This window comes from Bos indicus, chromosome 2 (genome assembly GCF_029378745.1).
Source record: "Bos indicus isolate NIAB-ARS_2022 breed Sahiwal x Tharparkar chromosome 2, NIAB-ARS_B.indTharparkar_mat_pri_1.0, whole genome shotgun sequence".
Classification (NCBI taxonomy): Eukaryota; Metazoa; Chordata; class Mammalia; order Artiodactyla; family Bovidae; genus Bos; species Bos indicus.
In genome coordinates, this window is record NC_091761.1 from 36,000,973 (window position 1) to 36,016,419 (window position 15,447).

At 39.1% G+C, this 15,447-nt stretch overlaps 1 protein-coding gene across 9 annotated transcripts in view; it reads left to right on the plus strand.

Moving 5' to 3' along the window:
• RBMS1 (RNA binding motif single stranded interacting protein 1) overlaps positions 1-15,447 on the plus strand; it is a 220,137-nt gene that overhangs the window by 173,383 nt on the left and 31,307 nt on the right. For all 9 annotated transcript variants that reach the window (XM_019971894.2, XM_019971895.2, XM_070767538.1 and 6 more), the window contains exons 3-4: positions 2,932-2,990; positions 7,897-7,988. In XM_019971894.2, coding sequence (XP_019827453.1) covers positions 2,932-2,990; positions 7,897-7,988 — 151 coding nt within the window. The remainder of the gene's footprint in view (positions 1-2,931; positions 2,991-7,896; positions 7,989-15,447) is intronic.

The window sequence follows — 15,447 nt, forward strand, 5'->3', positions numbered from 1 at the left end:
CCAGTACTCTTGCCTGGAAAATTCCATGGACAGAGGAGCCTTGTAAGCTACAGTCCATGGGGTCGCAAAGAGTCGGACACAACTGAGCAACTTCACTTCAGAGACCACAAACTTGATGGAACAAGGGGATCTAATGGTGCTATAGAATGAAAAGATACATGAAGAGGAGACAAGGAAAGATTTGTCTAGGGTTCTTGGGAGATATGACTTAGAAAATAGAGGACATGAGGTAACATGTAACTAGATATTTAAGTATTTTATATTTTAATAAGATACTAAGATGTTTAAGTAAAGAGAAGAAGACAAAAACTAAACCTTTGGTCAGATTAAAATAAAAACCCAGGAAGGAGAAATTGGCTTCATCAGAGAAGATTCATTTATTAAATCCATGACATTGGATATATTTCCTAGGGAAGAGAAGGTGGAGGACTAATTATTAAATGTGATGAAAGAACTTGGTTAAGGAGAGAGAGAGGAGGGAGCTGAATGAGGAAGAAAAAAAAAAAAACTGAAAGAGAGAGCAGAAAGGTGAGATGGGATCCCCAGAATGAGGGTCCTAGAAGCTAAGGTGTGAAAGTGAGGAGTAATGTCAGATGTAGCAAAGATCAAAGAGAACCCAAACCAGACGAAAGTATGGCACGGATGGAGTCTCTGGATTCAGTGCTACCAGGAGCCTCTTCTCTTTCCCTGCTTCCCACTCCTTCCTCTCTCCACGTCTTTTTCCTCATTATTAATGTGGAGAGCAGAACCAGAAAGATAGAAGGCCAGCCCCTGACCTTCTCTAAATTTCCTTCTATTTGGTTTACAAAAAACCCTGAACTCTGTGACCTCAAGCAAAGTCCCTTAATCTCTGTAACTCCCAATACCTTTATCCTACATTGAAGTCATACCAGTTTTCTTCCCTGCTTTTGGAAAGGGCTGAGGTAGGGATGCAGTTTAAAAGCATTTTCAGCTAAAACTTGTACAAAAGAGAGAGTTCTGATAAATATCAAGCGTGTCAATAACTTAGGTAACTTGCTAAAAGGTGGTCTTTAAATCACTTACTTTTTTCTGGTTTGCAAATTTTTTTGTTGTAAGCTTAGTGACCTTCTATTAAGGTTGTTGCAAATACTCAGTCTTTACAGGGAATTGAAGGTGTTTATGCAGCCTTATGCCTCTTGGATGTAATTGTCATTTAAACCTTAAGTTATCTTTACTTTTATGCTCAGTTAGTAATCATTTGATTACATGATTACACAGAGTGAAGTTAACTGAGGGAGAGTGGTGGCCCAAACTATTTGTTTCTTCTAGATAAGTATCTTTCAGCTTGTTCAAATGCATAAAATAGAAACCTGCAACATTGAAAATGTTTTAAAGTACTGCACAGATACTTCCATTTCCTAAAACTTTTAAGTCTTTTTAGTCCTCAGCAGCAATCACAAGAAAATATTAGAGAAAATGTGAAATTTTTAAAGTAAATATATAGAAAATTAAAATTGGGGGATTTGGCGTGTATAAATGTGGAAATAGTCTCAGATAAGTATGTTAGATGCCTTTCCCGTAGACCCAGTAATTTTTAAGAATTATTTTTCAAAGGTTTTCTCTGTTTTTTGAAGACTATCATAGATAGCAGTGCTTTGCATTGTAGTCTGGTCACTGTGAAAGGATATAGGGTAGTACCTATATTTAAACTCTCTTGCCCCTTTGTTTTCTTTTTTTTTATCTTTAATTATTTATTTTTTTGTACCAGGTCTTAGTTGAGACATGCAGGATCTAGTTCCCTGGCCAGGGTTTGAACCTGGGCCTCTTGCTTTGGGAGCCCAGAGTCTTAGCCACCCGCCATCAAGGAAGTCCCCCCCTTTGTTTTCCATAGCAGTGCACTCAGTTTTAACATTCTGAATTGTTTTCCTTCTTTCCCCAACTTCTATTGTACATGAAGGAATTTGAACACATTTTTCATACCAACTCTCATAAATTAATGCTTGGTTCCTGGTTCATTGTTTTTTGTTTTTTATTGCCTATTTCTTGCACACACATGCCCACTTATACATTAGTGAGTACACTGTGTAACTATTATTATGGCATTAAAAGAGGTCTTAAAAATATATTTATAAACAGTCATCAAAATCTTAGATAAAAAGACCTGTTTTAAATATTACATTTAAAATGCTTAAATATCCCATCAAGCGTGTTAAAGATACATATTCCAACACACCCTTCTGTGATGATCTAGAGCCACACAGAATCACCTGCAAAAGCAAAATGAATAGAGTGATTCAGGGAGCTTTCTTGCCTCAGTTAGTTCATAAAGGCTTTATGCATCGTAGTCCTTTCCCTTAACAATTCTGTAGGCTTGCCTTTGGCTTTGCATTTGACCACAGACATAGTGTTACTGTGGGCTTCCCTTGTAGCTCAGTTGGTAAAGAATCTGCCTGCAGTGTAGGAGACCCGAGTTCGATCCCTGGGTTGGGAAGATCCCCTGGAGAAGGAAATGGCAACCCACTCCAGTATCCTTGCCTGGAAAATCTCATGAATAGAGGAGCCTGGTGGGCTGCAGTCCATGGGGTTGCAAAGAGTCGGGCATGACTGAGCGACGCACACACAACACACGCACACACACACACACACACAGTGTTACTAGAAGAAACTGCTTTTTGTAGAGAAACTATTTTTCCTAAAGCTCACATTCCATTTCTTTGGTCCCAAGATCACCAGGTAAGTGCCTGATTTCTCCAAGCTAAGTATCAAACTATAATCCAAAGAGCCAAATGAGGGGTCTAGCCATTCCTCCTTTTTAGTTTAGCTTGAGTTTCGAATTCTTATTTCCTGTCCCCTAGTAAAGAACATTTTATACTTTAAAGTTTGCAGAGGTTTAATAAGTGTGTGTGTTCTCCGGACTTAAATATTAATAAAGGTTCCTCAATTATAACCTCTTGTTTTTTCTTTTTTTAGATATGGGAAGATTGTTTCCACAAAGGCAATTTTGGATAAGACAACAAACAAATGCAAAGGTATGTTTCCTTGTCTGATGATTTACTAAATCAGAGCTTCAAAAAAAGAGTGGAATTTTAAACCTGATCTTTGATTTCAAAACTACCTCCACTTATTAAAACACGAATCTTACATGTCAACCAGTTTCTGTCTTGCACGGTGTCAGCATATTGCTTACGTTGGTCCCTGGTTGAGTTTTGGCTGGAAACCCAACAGCAGCTAGCCGCTTGCCAGAATCCCAGATTTGACGCCAGTAGAGTTAACATGCAAAATACTGGCTGGCATTTATCCCCTGCTTTTAAAGGGGGAGTAGAGTTAGAAAATAGCTTTTCTTTCCTGAGCCTGAGGAGATTAGAGCTGCTTACCGAAGACCATTGGACTGTACTAAAGAACTGAAAAGATTACATATTGTGCAAATTGGCTCTATTAATTAGAATAGAGTAGTTTTAAGCAGTACTTAATTACGTGTTTCAATACTCCCAATTGTTCTCTGCTGAATGCCTGTTGACAATATTGGCAGCAGGGAGGGGAGAACCATTTTCACTGACCAAATTGTAATCGGGAGGGGAGGTCATACGCCCCTTTGAAATATGCTGCTGCATTAATTTGATGCACTGACCTTCAGTTTTCTGTGTAATTAGGATGAGCTCATCCAGCTCCATGAGCTGGAAGAGGAGGCGTCTACAGTAGGCAGCACTGATGCTCTGTGGCTCTGACTTTTAATGATCCAGCATCTTAACAATAGGCTTGTGATTTCTAGGAAAAGGGAAGAATGGAGTCAGCTGACTTTGAGTCTAACAACTGACCCCATGAATTGAAATAAGGTTGACAGGAATAGGCAGAGAAGGCAAATCTCCTCATTAATTAGACCCCAGTTTTCCAAGTAGGGGTGACGGTTGTGACTTAGCACAATCTGAACACGGCAAAGAACGTCAATGAAGTCTATGGTATGGTGGGGCCTCGCCTTAGAAGCCAGCCGTTTCCTTTAATCTAGACTTGAAGTGATTCATTGTACTCCTGTCTCTTCTTCAAAGCTCCTGAATTTAAAGGAGCTATTGTGGCAAATATCTGAGCCCATGTTTAATCAGCATGGCACATTCAGGCAGTTTTGCCGTAGGACACTGAATAGAGCAGTGCTTTATGTAGAGCGATACTCAATTAATATTTTAAGTGAATTAAACTGGAGAGAGTCTAATTGTAGACTGAAATGTTTCCCCAGTTACCAGGTTAGTCTTGTTTCACATATTTTAAAATGATTTGGATGAGCAGGGACACAGGGGAAAACTTTTTGGTTTTATCACCAAGAGATGGACTCATGCAGGTATACACCAGGAAGCTGATCTCAGCATTTGTTTCAAACCAAGAGAGAAATCATAGTAGACAATAGTTTTACAGCCTTACCTACCTTTCTTCCTCCTGACCCCACCCAATTCCCTCTCCCTCAAAAAAGAAGTCTTCACATAGGTCAGTGTGTTAAAAAGCAGAGCTGCCCTAGTTAAGTGAGAGAGAGGACCGAGCGGCCTCCCTGAGTGAATTCTCTATCACACCTCTGCCCCGGACACTACTGTTTCACACTCTTCTCCAACACGACCCTATTGCCAAGAAACCAAAAGTCCACAGATGCTTAGCGTGATCTAGAAATGCTGTTGGTGGGAAAAAAAAAATACTAAACCTAACATCTTATAATAATATAAACCCATGATATTTGACAAGAGTCCAAAGATTAGTGGGGAGATTTGTGGGGCTTCTAAATAAGTATAAATCAGAACTAGTTTTCGATACATGTCTCCTAGAGAATTTCCCCTAAATTGAGTCGTAGGAGAGCCTGGCTAGTATGTGGGGGCAGTGATAGAAACCTTATAAGGCTTTTGTGTGTCACACAGGCCTCTCAGAAAGGAAAAATGATAGATATCTGGGGTGTGGATGAGTGGGTGAGGAGAGAGAGTAAGCAGGAATGGATTTATAAAATTCTGGAACGGGCAATGAAAGAGCTCCTGAAAAAAAGTAATTTTGGGACGAGTGAGAAAAAAAAACACAGCATAGCTCACTATAAAGACTGGTAACATGTTAGTAGCCATGTTATAAATAACTTGGGAAGGTGGGGTGGGTGGATGAATATAGGTAATGCTTAAGAATATTAGTATAAATGGAAAAAAAAAGATTAGTATAAATGAAAAGTGCTTGTATTGTATACTAATTTTTAGAGATTGAAACGATCAAAGAATTTCATACCTGAAAATTAGAGACCTTAGAGGTCATAGTACATTTTTTGGTCACAAAACATATTTGGGGGCCTTTCTCCAGAAGACAAAATTAAGCTGAAGGAAACATTGCTCTGAATAACATGTTGCTGTAGTTATTAAATTTAAAAATTTATTATTCAGTTGCTCTCCTACATTTCAACTTTTGCCAGTTTTTAGCCAACAAAAGGTGTTTAAATGCTTTTCAGCTCTAGTGTACATGCCAGTTCAGGACCAGGAAAAACTTACAAAGGATTGATTGTGCTCAGTGTTTACAGAGTTGCATATAAGACCAGAAAACACAAACGCACACAAAATGGGTGAGGACAAATCAGACCAAAGGAAAAACAGGGGCAAGAACAGGAAGCTTCCTATTACTACAGAAATGGCCCTGCGTTTCCTGGTTGCCAAACCAAAAATAACGTACCTACTCCCATGATTCAGTAATCTCAGTGTAGAAGAAAACCCAAGAAGCAGAAATGCCGTAACTATGCCTGGTCCCAAGACCTGGGAGAATCCTCCTGGGGTTCCAGTGAGAGGATGCTGTGTTATTTAGTGACTCCCACCTTCAAAAATATCTGTACACATGTTTAAATAATGAAACCCCAGAGAATCTGTGAGACCCATTTATATACTCTTATATTTACTTGAAAGTATTATAACAGGGAAAGTGAAAGAGCACACGGTTGCATGCATAAGCATGTTATATTTGTTTTAAGCAAATATTTATGAAACAGCTGTGTAGTGGCATTGGGCAAGGCCAGAAAAGAATGTAAACAGTTAGCTAAGATGCAGCCATTATGGATTTTTCCTAATAAGGAAATAACAGATAAAATAATACTAACACAGTACTTGAGTAGAAACTTCAGCTACATTAACATCAAACTTGGGATCTTCATCTTACTGTAATTTATTGATAACAATAAAATTAAAGAAGGACTCTTAAACATCCATCAGATATTACATCATTTCAATGTAGTTGGGTGTCCGTTTATGACCTGCTTAAGTTCTGCTTGGTAATAAAATATGTATGAGCGTGAGAGAGTGAGAATGTGTGTGCCCACATGCATCTTCATAATAGGTTGCATATTAGCGTTAATAACAGATTTCTAAAAAAATATGAAGTATATTTAACCTAATTTCTAACCTGGCTGTTGAGGAGCATTCTCTGTTTTTACCTGGGTCAGCCTCCTCTTTTCCTTCCAACCTGGGTATTTCTCTACTCACTGTCAAAATCAAGCCTTATTCCATCACAGTTCCAAGTAATAGAAAGAAGCTGCTATTTGTTTTAGCTTTGATACTCGTCTCTCTAAAATACCTATTTCTGTAATTCATAGTCTAGTTCACTAATTTTTTATCAGGCCAATATTTTTGTTGCTAACACTGCACACTCTTTGAACTACTTCTGAAGTTTCTGTTTTGTCGTGTTGATGTGTATATTTTGACCCTAGTTCCTTCCTGTCTAAATTACTGTAGCTTTATAATATCTATAAATAAATGATAGGCCTGGCCCCTCTTCTGTGTAACTTCCAGACAAGACTTTCCTTTTTCAAAATATTCTTACTCATTTAACATTAATTTGATAATAGGTTTGAGTCCCAAGTAGATCTCTGTTGATATTTTTGCCTGGAACCCTGATCATTTCACTGATGTGCTTTTAAATAAGTTGAACCTTTTCTTAGTAATTTAAGACTTATCATAGTGGCACATTAGTGATTGCCTGATTTAATACAGTGATGCTTATGGGATTGGTGAGGTTCATGGAACTGTTGCTCATGCGCTCTGTAACGCCTGCTCTTTGTATTGTTTTCCTCTTTTACTGGTTGCTGTTAGTTTTCACTAGGTACCATCCATATGACTTTGTAGCAGCCCTACCCTCAACCTGACCCCTCTTTCCTCTTATTTCCTGCTTTTGATTTGTTATAGCCAGGGAAAATAGCTGACCAGCTTGTTTAAAATGTTTGAAAAGCTATGGATAAATAAGCTTTGAACCAGGGCCTCTCTTAGGATGTTGTTTATTTGTTTGTTTTATTATGTTTTGTTTTTAGACTTAAGGCCAGGAACGTGAAAACAGCTCTTTTGGGTTTCTGGAGCCATTTCCCCCCTGCCCTTTATTTATTTTGAAGAGATTGTGAGCTGTATTTTAGATAAGTAATATTTTTAAACAAGTTCTAATATGTAGATTATTTTATATTTGGAGTATCCAATGGTTGTACTGAATTTATTTCAAAAATGCAATTTACAGAATAAACAAATATTTGTAAGCTCTGTAGGATAGCTCCATCTTTCTTACCAAATTATTAAAAATGCTACTTTTTTCCTGAAGTTGATTCCCCCGGCCCATTTTTTTTTTTAATCTTGATTGATAACTTGGATGTCTTCCTCCCCAATCCCCTGCCTCACTCCAGCAAGTACAGACACTTGAGAAAAAGATCTGGAAAAGGAAATAAACTGGTTTCTCTTTTTTCCTTTTTTTTTAAACTTTGAAGGGAAACTTACCGAGCCCAGAGAGGCGGGACGGACAGCCTGGGGAGGACATTGCAGTGCAGCTATAAAGCTTGGGACTGTCAGAACGTCAGGGCTTTGATTTTTGTTGCCTGCCTCAGAGACCAAATGGAGTCATCCTTTCCCTCTTTACATAATCATAAAATAACAGCTTAAATACTAATTGTGTTTTGCATTTCAGGTTATGGTTTTGTTGACTTTGACAGTCCTGCAGCAGCTCAGAAGGCTGTGTCTGCCCTGAAGGCAAGTGGGGTTCAAGCTCAAATGGCAAAGGTGAGTTGAGGTCTGGTGCTTATTCCTCCGGTCTCTGGCTTTGGTTCTGAATCTGGGCACATGGCTTTTCCTGTCACCATGCAAGTTCTCCTTCCATCCCAGCGAGTCACAGTTACCTGGGGACATTTGCCCCTTGCCTTCACATCCTCAGTAGCAGCTATTTTGCCAAAGACAATTCCTCATAATTTTATGTGTGAAAAAGAAGTTTACAACTGTATAAAATTTTACATAGCAGATTATGTAACCCCGTAAGTAAATGGAGAAATAGCATCAGATTTTCTCAGGTAATTGGGTACTTGTGGACTAAAGCTCTGTACTTTATTTTTTAAAATAATTTAAAATTTTCAATGTTTAAGGAATTAATACATTTTAGAAGTACTTCAGAATGTCATGTTCTGAAAGAATAATATACTTTATCACATATGTAGACTTGTACAGATATACTAGTCGTTGTAATGCAGTGTCAGCTACAAATAATATTTCCTCTGTATAAAAGAGACATTTTTAGACATTGATTATTAATGAAATTAATAATTCTACAGTTTCAATGAACTCTTACCATAGAAGTGGTGTTTGTGCTCCAGGTTTTATTGCCTGAATGTAAACTTGGGTTTTATCATACCTAGTGTACTTACTCTTTTCAAAAGATCAATACTTTTATATTATCCAGTTTCTTGAAGTACAAAGTAATTTTGTGCTGTCCTCTTCTTCTTCTGAAGAGTAGCTTGTGATCTTTCCCTGAGGAGCATTCACATTTCCATAAGGGAAGGAGATTTATGAAAGTTAAAGAACCCTGGGTGAAATAAGTTACTTGCTAAGCCCTTAAAGCGGTTGAAGGACAAATACGCAGCTACCAGAATAGCGATTTCCCTTAACTAAAAGAATCAACATGAATAAAGATTTCAGGAGTTGATGAAAGGGGCTTCCCTGATGGCTCAGATGGTAAAAAATCTGCCGGCAATGTGGGAGACCCAGGTTCAATCCCTGGGTCAGGAGGATTCCCTGGAGAAGGGAATGGCTACTCACTCCAGTATTCTTGGCTGGGAAACCCCATGGACGGAGGAGGCTGGTGGGCTACAGTCCATGGGGTCACAAAGAGTCGGACACAGCTGAGTGACTAACACTTTGATCACCTTTCTAAAGTTATCCTTGACTTATAATATTTTTAGACCTTTAGGGTAAGATAAAGTCCAGAGTAAGAAACTAAAATAAACTGTAAATACTAAGAACACATCTTCTCTAGAGTAAGGGCACCCTGATTTTTAAATTATTTGTCCATAATATAGAGCACCTTCTTGTGGTATTGTTGAAAGATGGTGATTATGAGGCTTTAGTATGTTTAACTGTAATATGCAATACTTGTGTTGTTTATGGTTTACAGAATGTTTAATATGTATCTGTAAACCGTGGGTAACCATATGTTTTCTAAGCAGGACTTTGAAGGCACGATCAGAAAAGAACTGTATTTTTCCCTCTATTCTGTCCATTTCCTCTACTCTGTGAAGCTCCTGTTTCTTCCTCTCGTGGATGAAATCTAGGGCAGATCCCATGACTTTTCTGGCAACTCTCATTATTTTGAAAAGTCCCTTCAGCTGCTTCTTTCATTTCATGCCTTTTTGGTTAATTTTTTTCTTTAGAATGCCCCTTGATTTTTTTCATGTACAAACTTCAGGGAATATAATTGTCTTTAAATACATTTTCAGCCATTCCTTTATGTATTTACACCAACCTCAATATAGTATTTTAAATAAGAGGTTTAAGGGGGAAGTCTCAAGTTATATTCCAAATATGGTTAATAAAATCTCAGAATTGTGTAAAGGTTTTGAAAACTCAGTTCTGAGAGTCAGCAAAAGGGATGTGCGTCTTGGATGTTGCTGGTGCTAAAAGAAATCACAGCTTACAAAGCAGTTGTCTGCTGAAAACCACACATTGATAGTTTGGTGATCAAGAGGTGATATTTTGTAAGTTTACATCCCAATAACAATCTTTTACATGTTTCCAAACACACCCATACACACACACAGATTTGTAAGACATGTATTTAGTGACATTTTAGGAAATTGGAGGCTGTGATTAATGATAATGCATTAATGCTTTTTTTCTTACTTGAAAAAATGTGAAATATTATTAATACATCCCAGTACAACCATCTATTATTATGTGTCTACAAACACACAGATGTGTAACACATGGTTAACATTTTGATACTGAATGTCTGATTTTTCAACAACACATTTAAACGCTAAGTGTGTGATGCCCGTCCAGTCCTGTTTATTTGGCAAAATTTTGTGTGCCGTATAATACTAAAACTTCTGCCTTCCCCCCAGCTCTGGTCTGCTCTAACTAGTAAGCTTGTCCTGGGATGGGAACATGGTTCGTTCTTTCCTATTTTCCAAATGTGTGTTTTTCCCACTCTTCCATAGCTAGCTGTGGTTTCTTACCCGTCCCAGGTTGGAACAGTGGTGAAGGATGGGAAAGCTTCTTGACCTGACAGTTATGTGATGTGGTGTTGATTTCTCTGGGCAGACAGAAAACTGATGCTTTCCCTAGTAGAATGCTCTGCTCTCTCCCCTGTGGTTCCTTCACCCTAGAGAAGAAGTGTCCTCAGCTCCTGAGAATCTAAGGGTCAGCCTTCAATCCTTTTCTTCTTGGACTTCTTGTCCTTCAGGACAGCCTTCCTGGGTGGATCTAACACAACCCTGCGCCAGCTCCGTCTTGTGTGGCCCACATTGATCTGGCTGCCAGCTGTCTGTGGGAAACTAGTTACCTCCCAATCACACTTATAGGCCCCTTCAGTCAGCCTTTTGCCTTTTAGATTCCTCAGGCTTAAGCCAGACATTGATCCATTGTATCCACCAAGCTCCAGAGGACACACAGACCAGGCCTCGTGAGGGGTCTCTTGAAGCCCTTCTTGCTTGGCTGGTGGTGGGCGGGGAAGGGAGGGTGCAGGAAGAAGCCCAGTTGGTGGGAGCATGGAACACGTCATAGAACACATCAGTGGTTCTCTCCACCTGCGTGTTCATTCCCAGCCTCCTCAGTCTGTCCCGAGCAGACAGGAGGTGGGTGGTCAGCAGAGCATCCAAAACCAGGCTTCAGCCAGTTCCTATGCAGACTCTGTTTAGGAGGTCTGGTTTCTCACTCAGGCATGTGGGTGTGCCTGACACCCATTTTTTGGGGTTGTTTTTTTTTTTTTTTTTTGGTGACTTCTGCTGAAACAAAGTTAGAAAGAGGCCTATTTTAACAATCTACTAGGGCTAATGCAGAGGCCTTATTTAGAGAGGCCTCATGAGCACGAACCTAGGCATCTTTTCAGTACCAGTGATCCTGAGTAGCATAGTGTATTAACTATATGCTGTTTGAAGGAGTTTTTACAATGCATTTAGTCAGAACCAGAGTGGGTATAGATTGGCACTGTATGTCTCGTGTCAACAGTGCGCTTTGAATGCCAGCTTTCCCGTGGACTGATAATGAGCACTGTTCAAAGACCTCCTTAGGCAGCTTGGGACTGTAAATTGGCTAGGAAAAATGATCCCTTCCTCCATCATCTGCGGGGAATGAACAGTGCAGAGGTTCAGAGACACTGGCAGTGTGCCAACATCCTGCACATCGTGAATTTCTTCAGGTCTATAGAATGACTGAGTTTCCTGGACCTGATTTCTTTTTTATTATATCATTAAAGTTACAAAAGGTATTTTAAATGGTAGAGGGTCCATTGTTCCATGCCGTAGAACCATGGATGTGAGTATGTGGAGTTAACTTGGCCCCTTTATGCCGTCTGGATACAGGATTATCTGACTTGTACCTTTTTGTGGAGACAATTTGTAGAAGTTTAAGCCTGGCTCCTATGTTTGGGTGATAAGAGACCTGTCACTGTCCACTTCCTTTAATTAATCTGGATACTGTAAAGTTTTTGAAAATTCACATTGCCACATATTAAAGGCTTGCCCTTTTGCATAATCAAAAAAATTCAGGGACATTCTAGTAGGTGAGGGGGGATATAATATTGTTTGACATTTTGGCTACTTGAGTTGAAAAAGGACTCCACAAATATTCAAAACTGAATTATAAAACTACAAATGGAGAGCCTTGGACAACAGTGATTGTTTTATTAATTTCAGTGCCTTGCTTGGTACTTGGCATATGGTAGATATTAAATGTTTGTTTTGTTGATGACCAAAGAAGCCAATTAAGCATGAGAAAAACTTCCCAGCTTGGGCAGATACGGAGCGATAAGAATGGACCATTTAAAAATTATATTTATTGAGCTCTGTCCATTGAGTACCCTGATGAAATTTACCAGAAGGTTTTCCAAAAGGCTCAAGGTCATTCCCACTTATGTTACACTGGGCATTTGTTTCAAATGTGTGCGTTTTTCAAAATAAAAGACTCAGAATCTATGAAAAGAAGAAAGAAACCCCAGACAACGAGCTAAAAAGATAAGAAACTCAAATCAACATTGGTTAATAGAGTGATTCCTGTGGGCCTTTCAGCAGTACCTCTTCCGACCTGCTGGGGGTCAGCACATCATTCCATGTTATTTGCCTAGTGGTATGCTTGCAATTTTTTTCAGTAAATAGGCAGTCAAAGAAGCAGGAATTTAATCGCCCTTCCACACAGAGGTCTACCATGCTTCAAGCAGTTTGCATTCACATGCCCGTAAGCAGCTATCTGCTGGTTGGTGAACCTATTCAGTACAAGAGAAAACAGATGTCTGGTCTTCCTGCCAAGTCCCTTTCTTGCATTTTAGGAACCATTCCACACGCACAGGGAGGTTTTTGTTAATTTCTTTCAGATGATGACTGAGTGCTTTACACCACGTGGGACCTCTGAGCCCTACTTTTCTACTCAAGTGAACATTAGTAGCCATTTATCCCTCTCATGGCCAATGTGGGATCTAGTTTTCTACTTGTTAGAGAAGCCATTGAACCCTTTCCACGCCTTGGGATATAAAGAGGCCTATTGGCCGCATTTTTATGTCTGACCACCCATAATTTACAGAGTAATTGTTTTTTCAGACATAGCATTGCATGTCATAAAACAGAATTACAGTTGTCCCTGATTTAAAGGCGCAATATTGCCCTTATTCAAGAACCACTCCCCTTACTACAAGTACTGTATGTTCTGTTTACTATGAATGTATCATGATTAGAACACAGGGACCCTTTTTTGGTGATTAGATATTTTTGTGGCCATTGCTGCCAGGTTGGAATTGCTTCTCATTTTTGTTTTTTTATTTTTTTAGTAAAACTGTATGCAGAAGAAGTTGACCGTTTGAAAAGAAAGATAAATAACATTAGCCCTGGAGGTCATTCCAATGAAAAGAGCTAATTGACTGACCTTTTGCTATTGAAAACAAATGCATTAAAATCATAGGAAATACCTACCTATATTTAGTCTACCTTATCTACCTATCTTAGAGTGGGTTGGGAGCTCAATTTCTGGATTCTGATTTAGCGCTTTTAATTATTTTTTTCCTCATTGGTAAACTTTCAAGTTGAATCAGCATTTTAAAGAATAATATTTTAATAATTTAATAATCATATTTAATAATATTAAATATTCATATTTAATATTTAATAATAATTGATATTTTAATCATAGCCAGTAAAACACAGATTTAGAAAGCACTTAGTTACCTTACATTGTTAGTTCTTTTGAAAATACTTCACAGATGACAAATTCTATGAACATTCTTAAACAGTCTTAAATGTTCATCATTTAGATTTTAATAATTGTAAACCAAAAGGAAAGCTCATGATGTTTATGATACATGTTTCTTACATAACATTTCTGATGCCATATCTTTGTCCCAGGAGTGTTTTAATGCTCCTTAATTAGGGAGTTCCCAGCTTCTCTGAATCTGACTAAGCATGATTCAGAAACCTTTCTAATAAGATAGGTTTGATCACATCACTCCCTTGCGTCTGTGCCTCAGGAAGCTTCCCACTTTTTAGGGCATGGCTTTCTAGCTGTGGTTCCCCCTTCCTAGTCCTACCCCCTCACCCACCAGAGTACCTGAAATTACAGAATAAATATGGCTTATCTCTCTGGAGTATCATTATGACTCCAAAGTATTAGGTCAGAAATATTGTTCTATATTGAAACAAATTCAGATAATTAGGGAGTAGATTGCAACATTCACATACCTTCCTCCACCCCCCCCCCCCCCCAGATAAAGCACAAGGCTTCAAGGAAACTGTGCAGCCTTAGCAAGGCTCCTTTCTCCATTGCCCACACACTGCACGAGACATAGTCATTCTCTTTGCTGCTGCACTCCTTAAGTGGAAAAGTTTAAGCAGGAATGACTGACAAAAAAGTCAAACTCCTTGGATAGCTTTTTACAGTCTGGTTTTCAGCCTCGTGCCTTATGCATGTTTCTCAGGTCTCAATGTCATGCTCCCTGAAAAGTGTTCCCTACTAAAGACAAGCTGCCCTGTGTGTTCTCCCATTGGGATTTGTACGCGTCTCCATTACAGCATTCATTTCGTGTGTTTCTATCTCCCCAGCTCCAACTGTAAACTGTTGGAACACGGGACTGGCATCATAATTATTGTGTAAGAGGGTCTGGAATGTACAGGATACACTGTAAATGTTATTGGACTGTGTTAGGTTACAGGGCCCCTCAGTACGCACCTTCAGAAAGAAAGGATCCCATCTGTGTTTGCCAGCTAAGGACCAGATTTCCACAGGAACAAATACAGTCTTATGCGCTCCATGAAAGCTTCAGGGACTTAGGAGATTAGAGCTGACATGCGGTAGCTAATTGAGAAGCTGTGCAATTAAGTGGGCGAAATTGAGGAGGTAGTGAGTGAAGTGGAAATAAGGAATGGAGATTTTACCTCTTAGCCTACCTCAAAAGAATTGAAAAATTTGATACATAAGAACATATTGTTTTCCCCCTTATTTTGAAGCCTTTTATCTATTGTTATGCATTAAATCACTCTGCAATTTTTATATATTAAAGATACACTTTATGTAATTGTCAGTGGGAGATTTTGCTCTGCGTAAGGTAATCAGTGGTACCACAATGACTTTGGCTCAGAGGTTAAAGCATCTGCCTCCAATGCAGAAGACCTGGGTTTGATCCCTGGGTCGGGAAGATCCCCTGGAGAAGGAAATAGCAACCCACTCCAGTATTCTTGCCTGGAGAATCTCATGGAGGAGGAGCCTGGTAGGCTACAGCATGGGGTCGCAAAGAGTCGGATACGACTGAGCAACTTCACTTCACTTCACTTCACAATGACTTTAATTTCAGCCAGAAGCAAGGTTAGTAGCCATTTTTATTTAGTCTGTCAAGGGTTAAGGAGATTAAGTTTTTGGCTTACTATTGAACATTTGAAAATTTTTGATATTTTTTTTATTGGACCCAACTGCGCCTGACACACCTCCGAGAAGCTGGGAGCTTCTGCTCATTCCTTTGGGACTGGGGGTTGCAGGCTGCCTTCTGTCAGAACCAGGA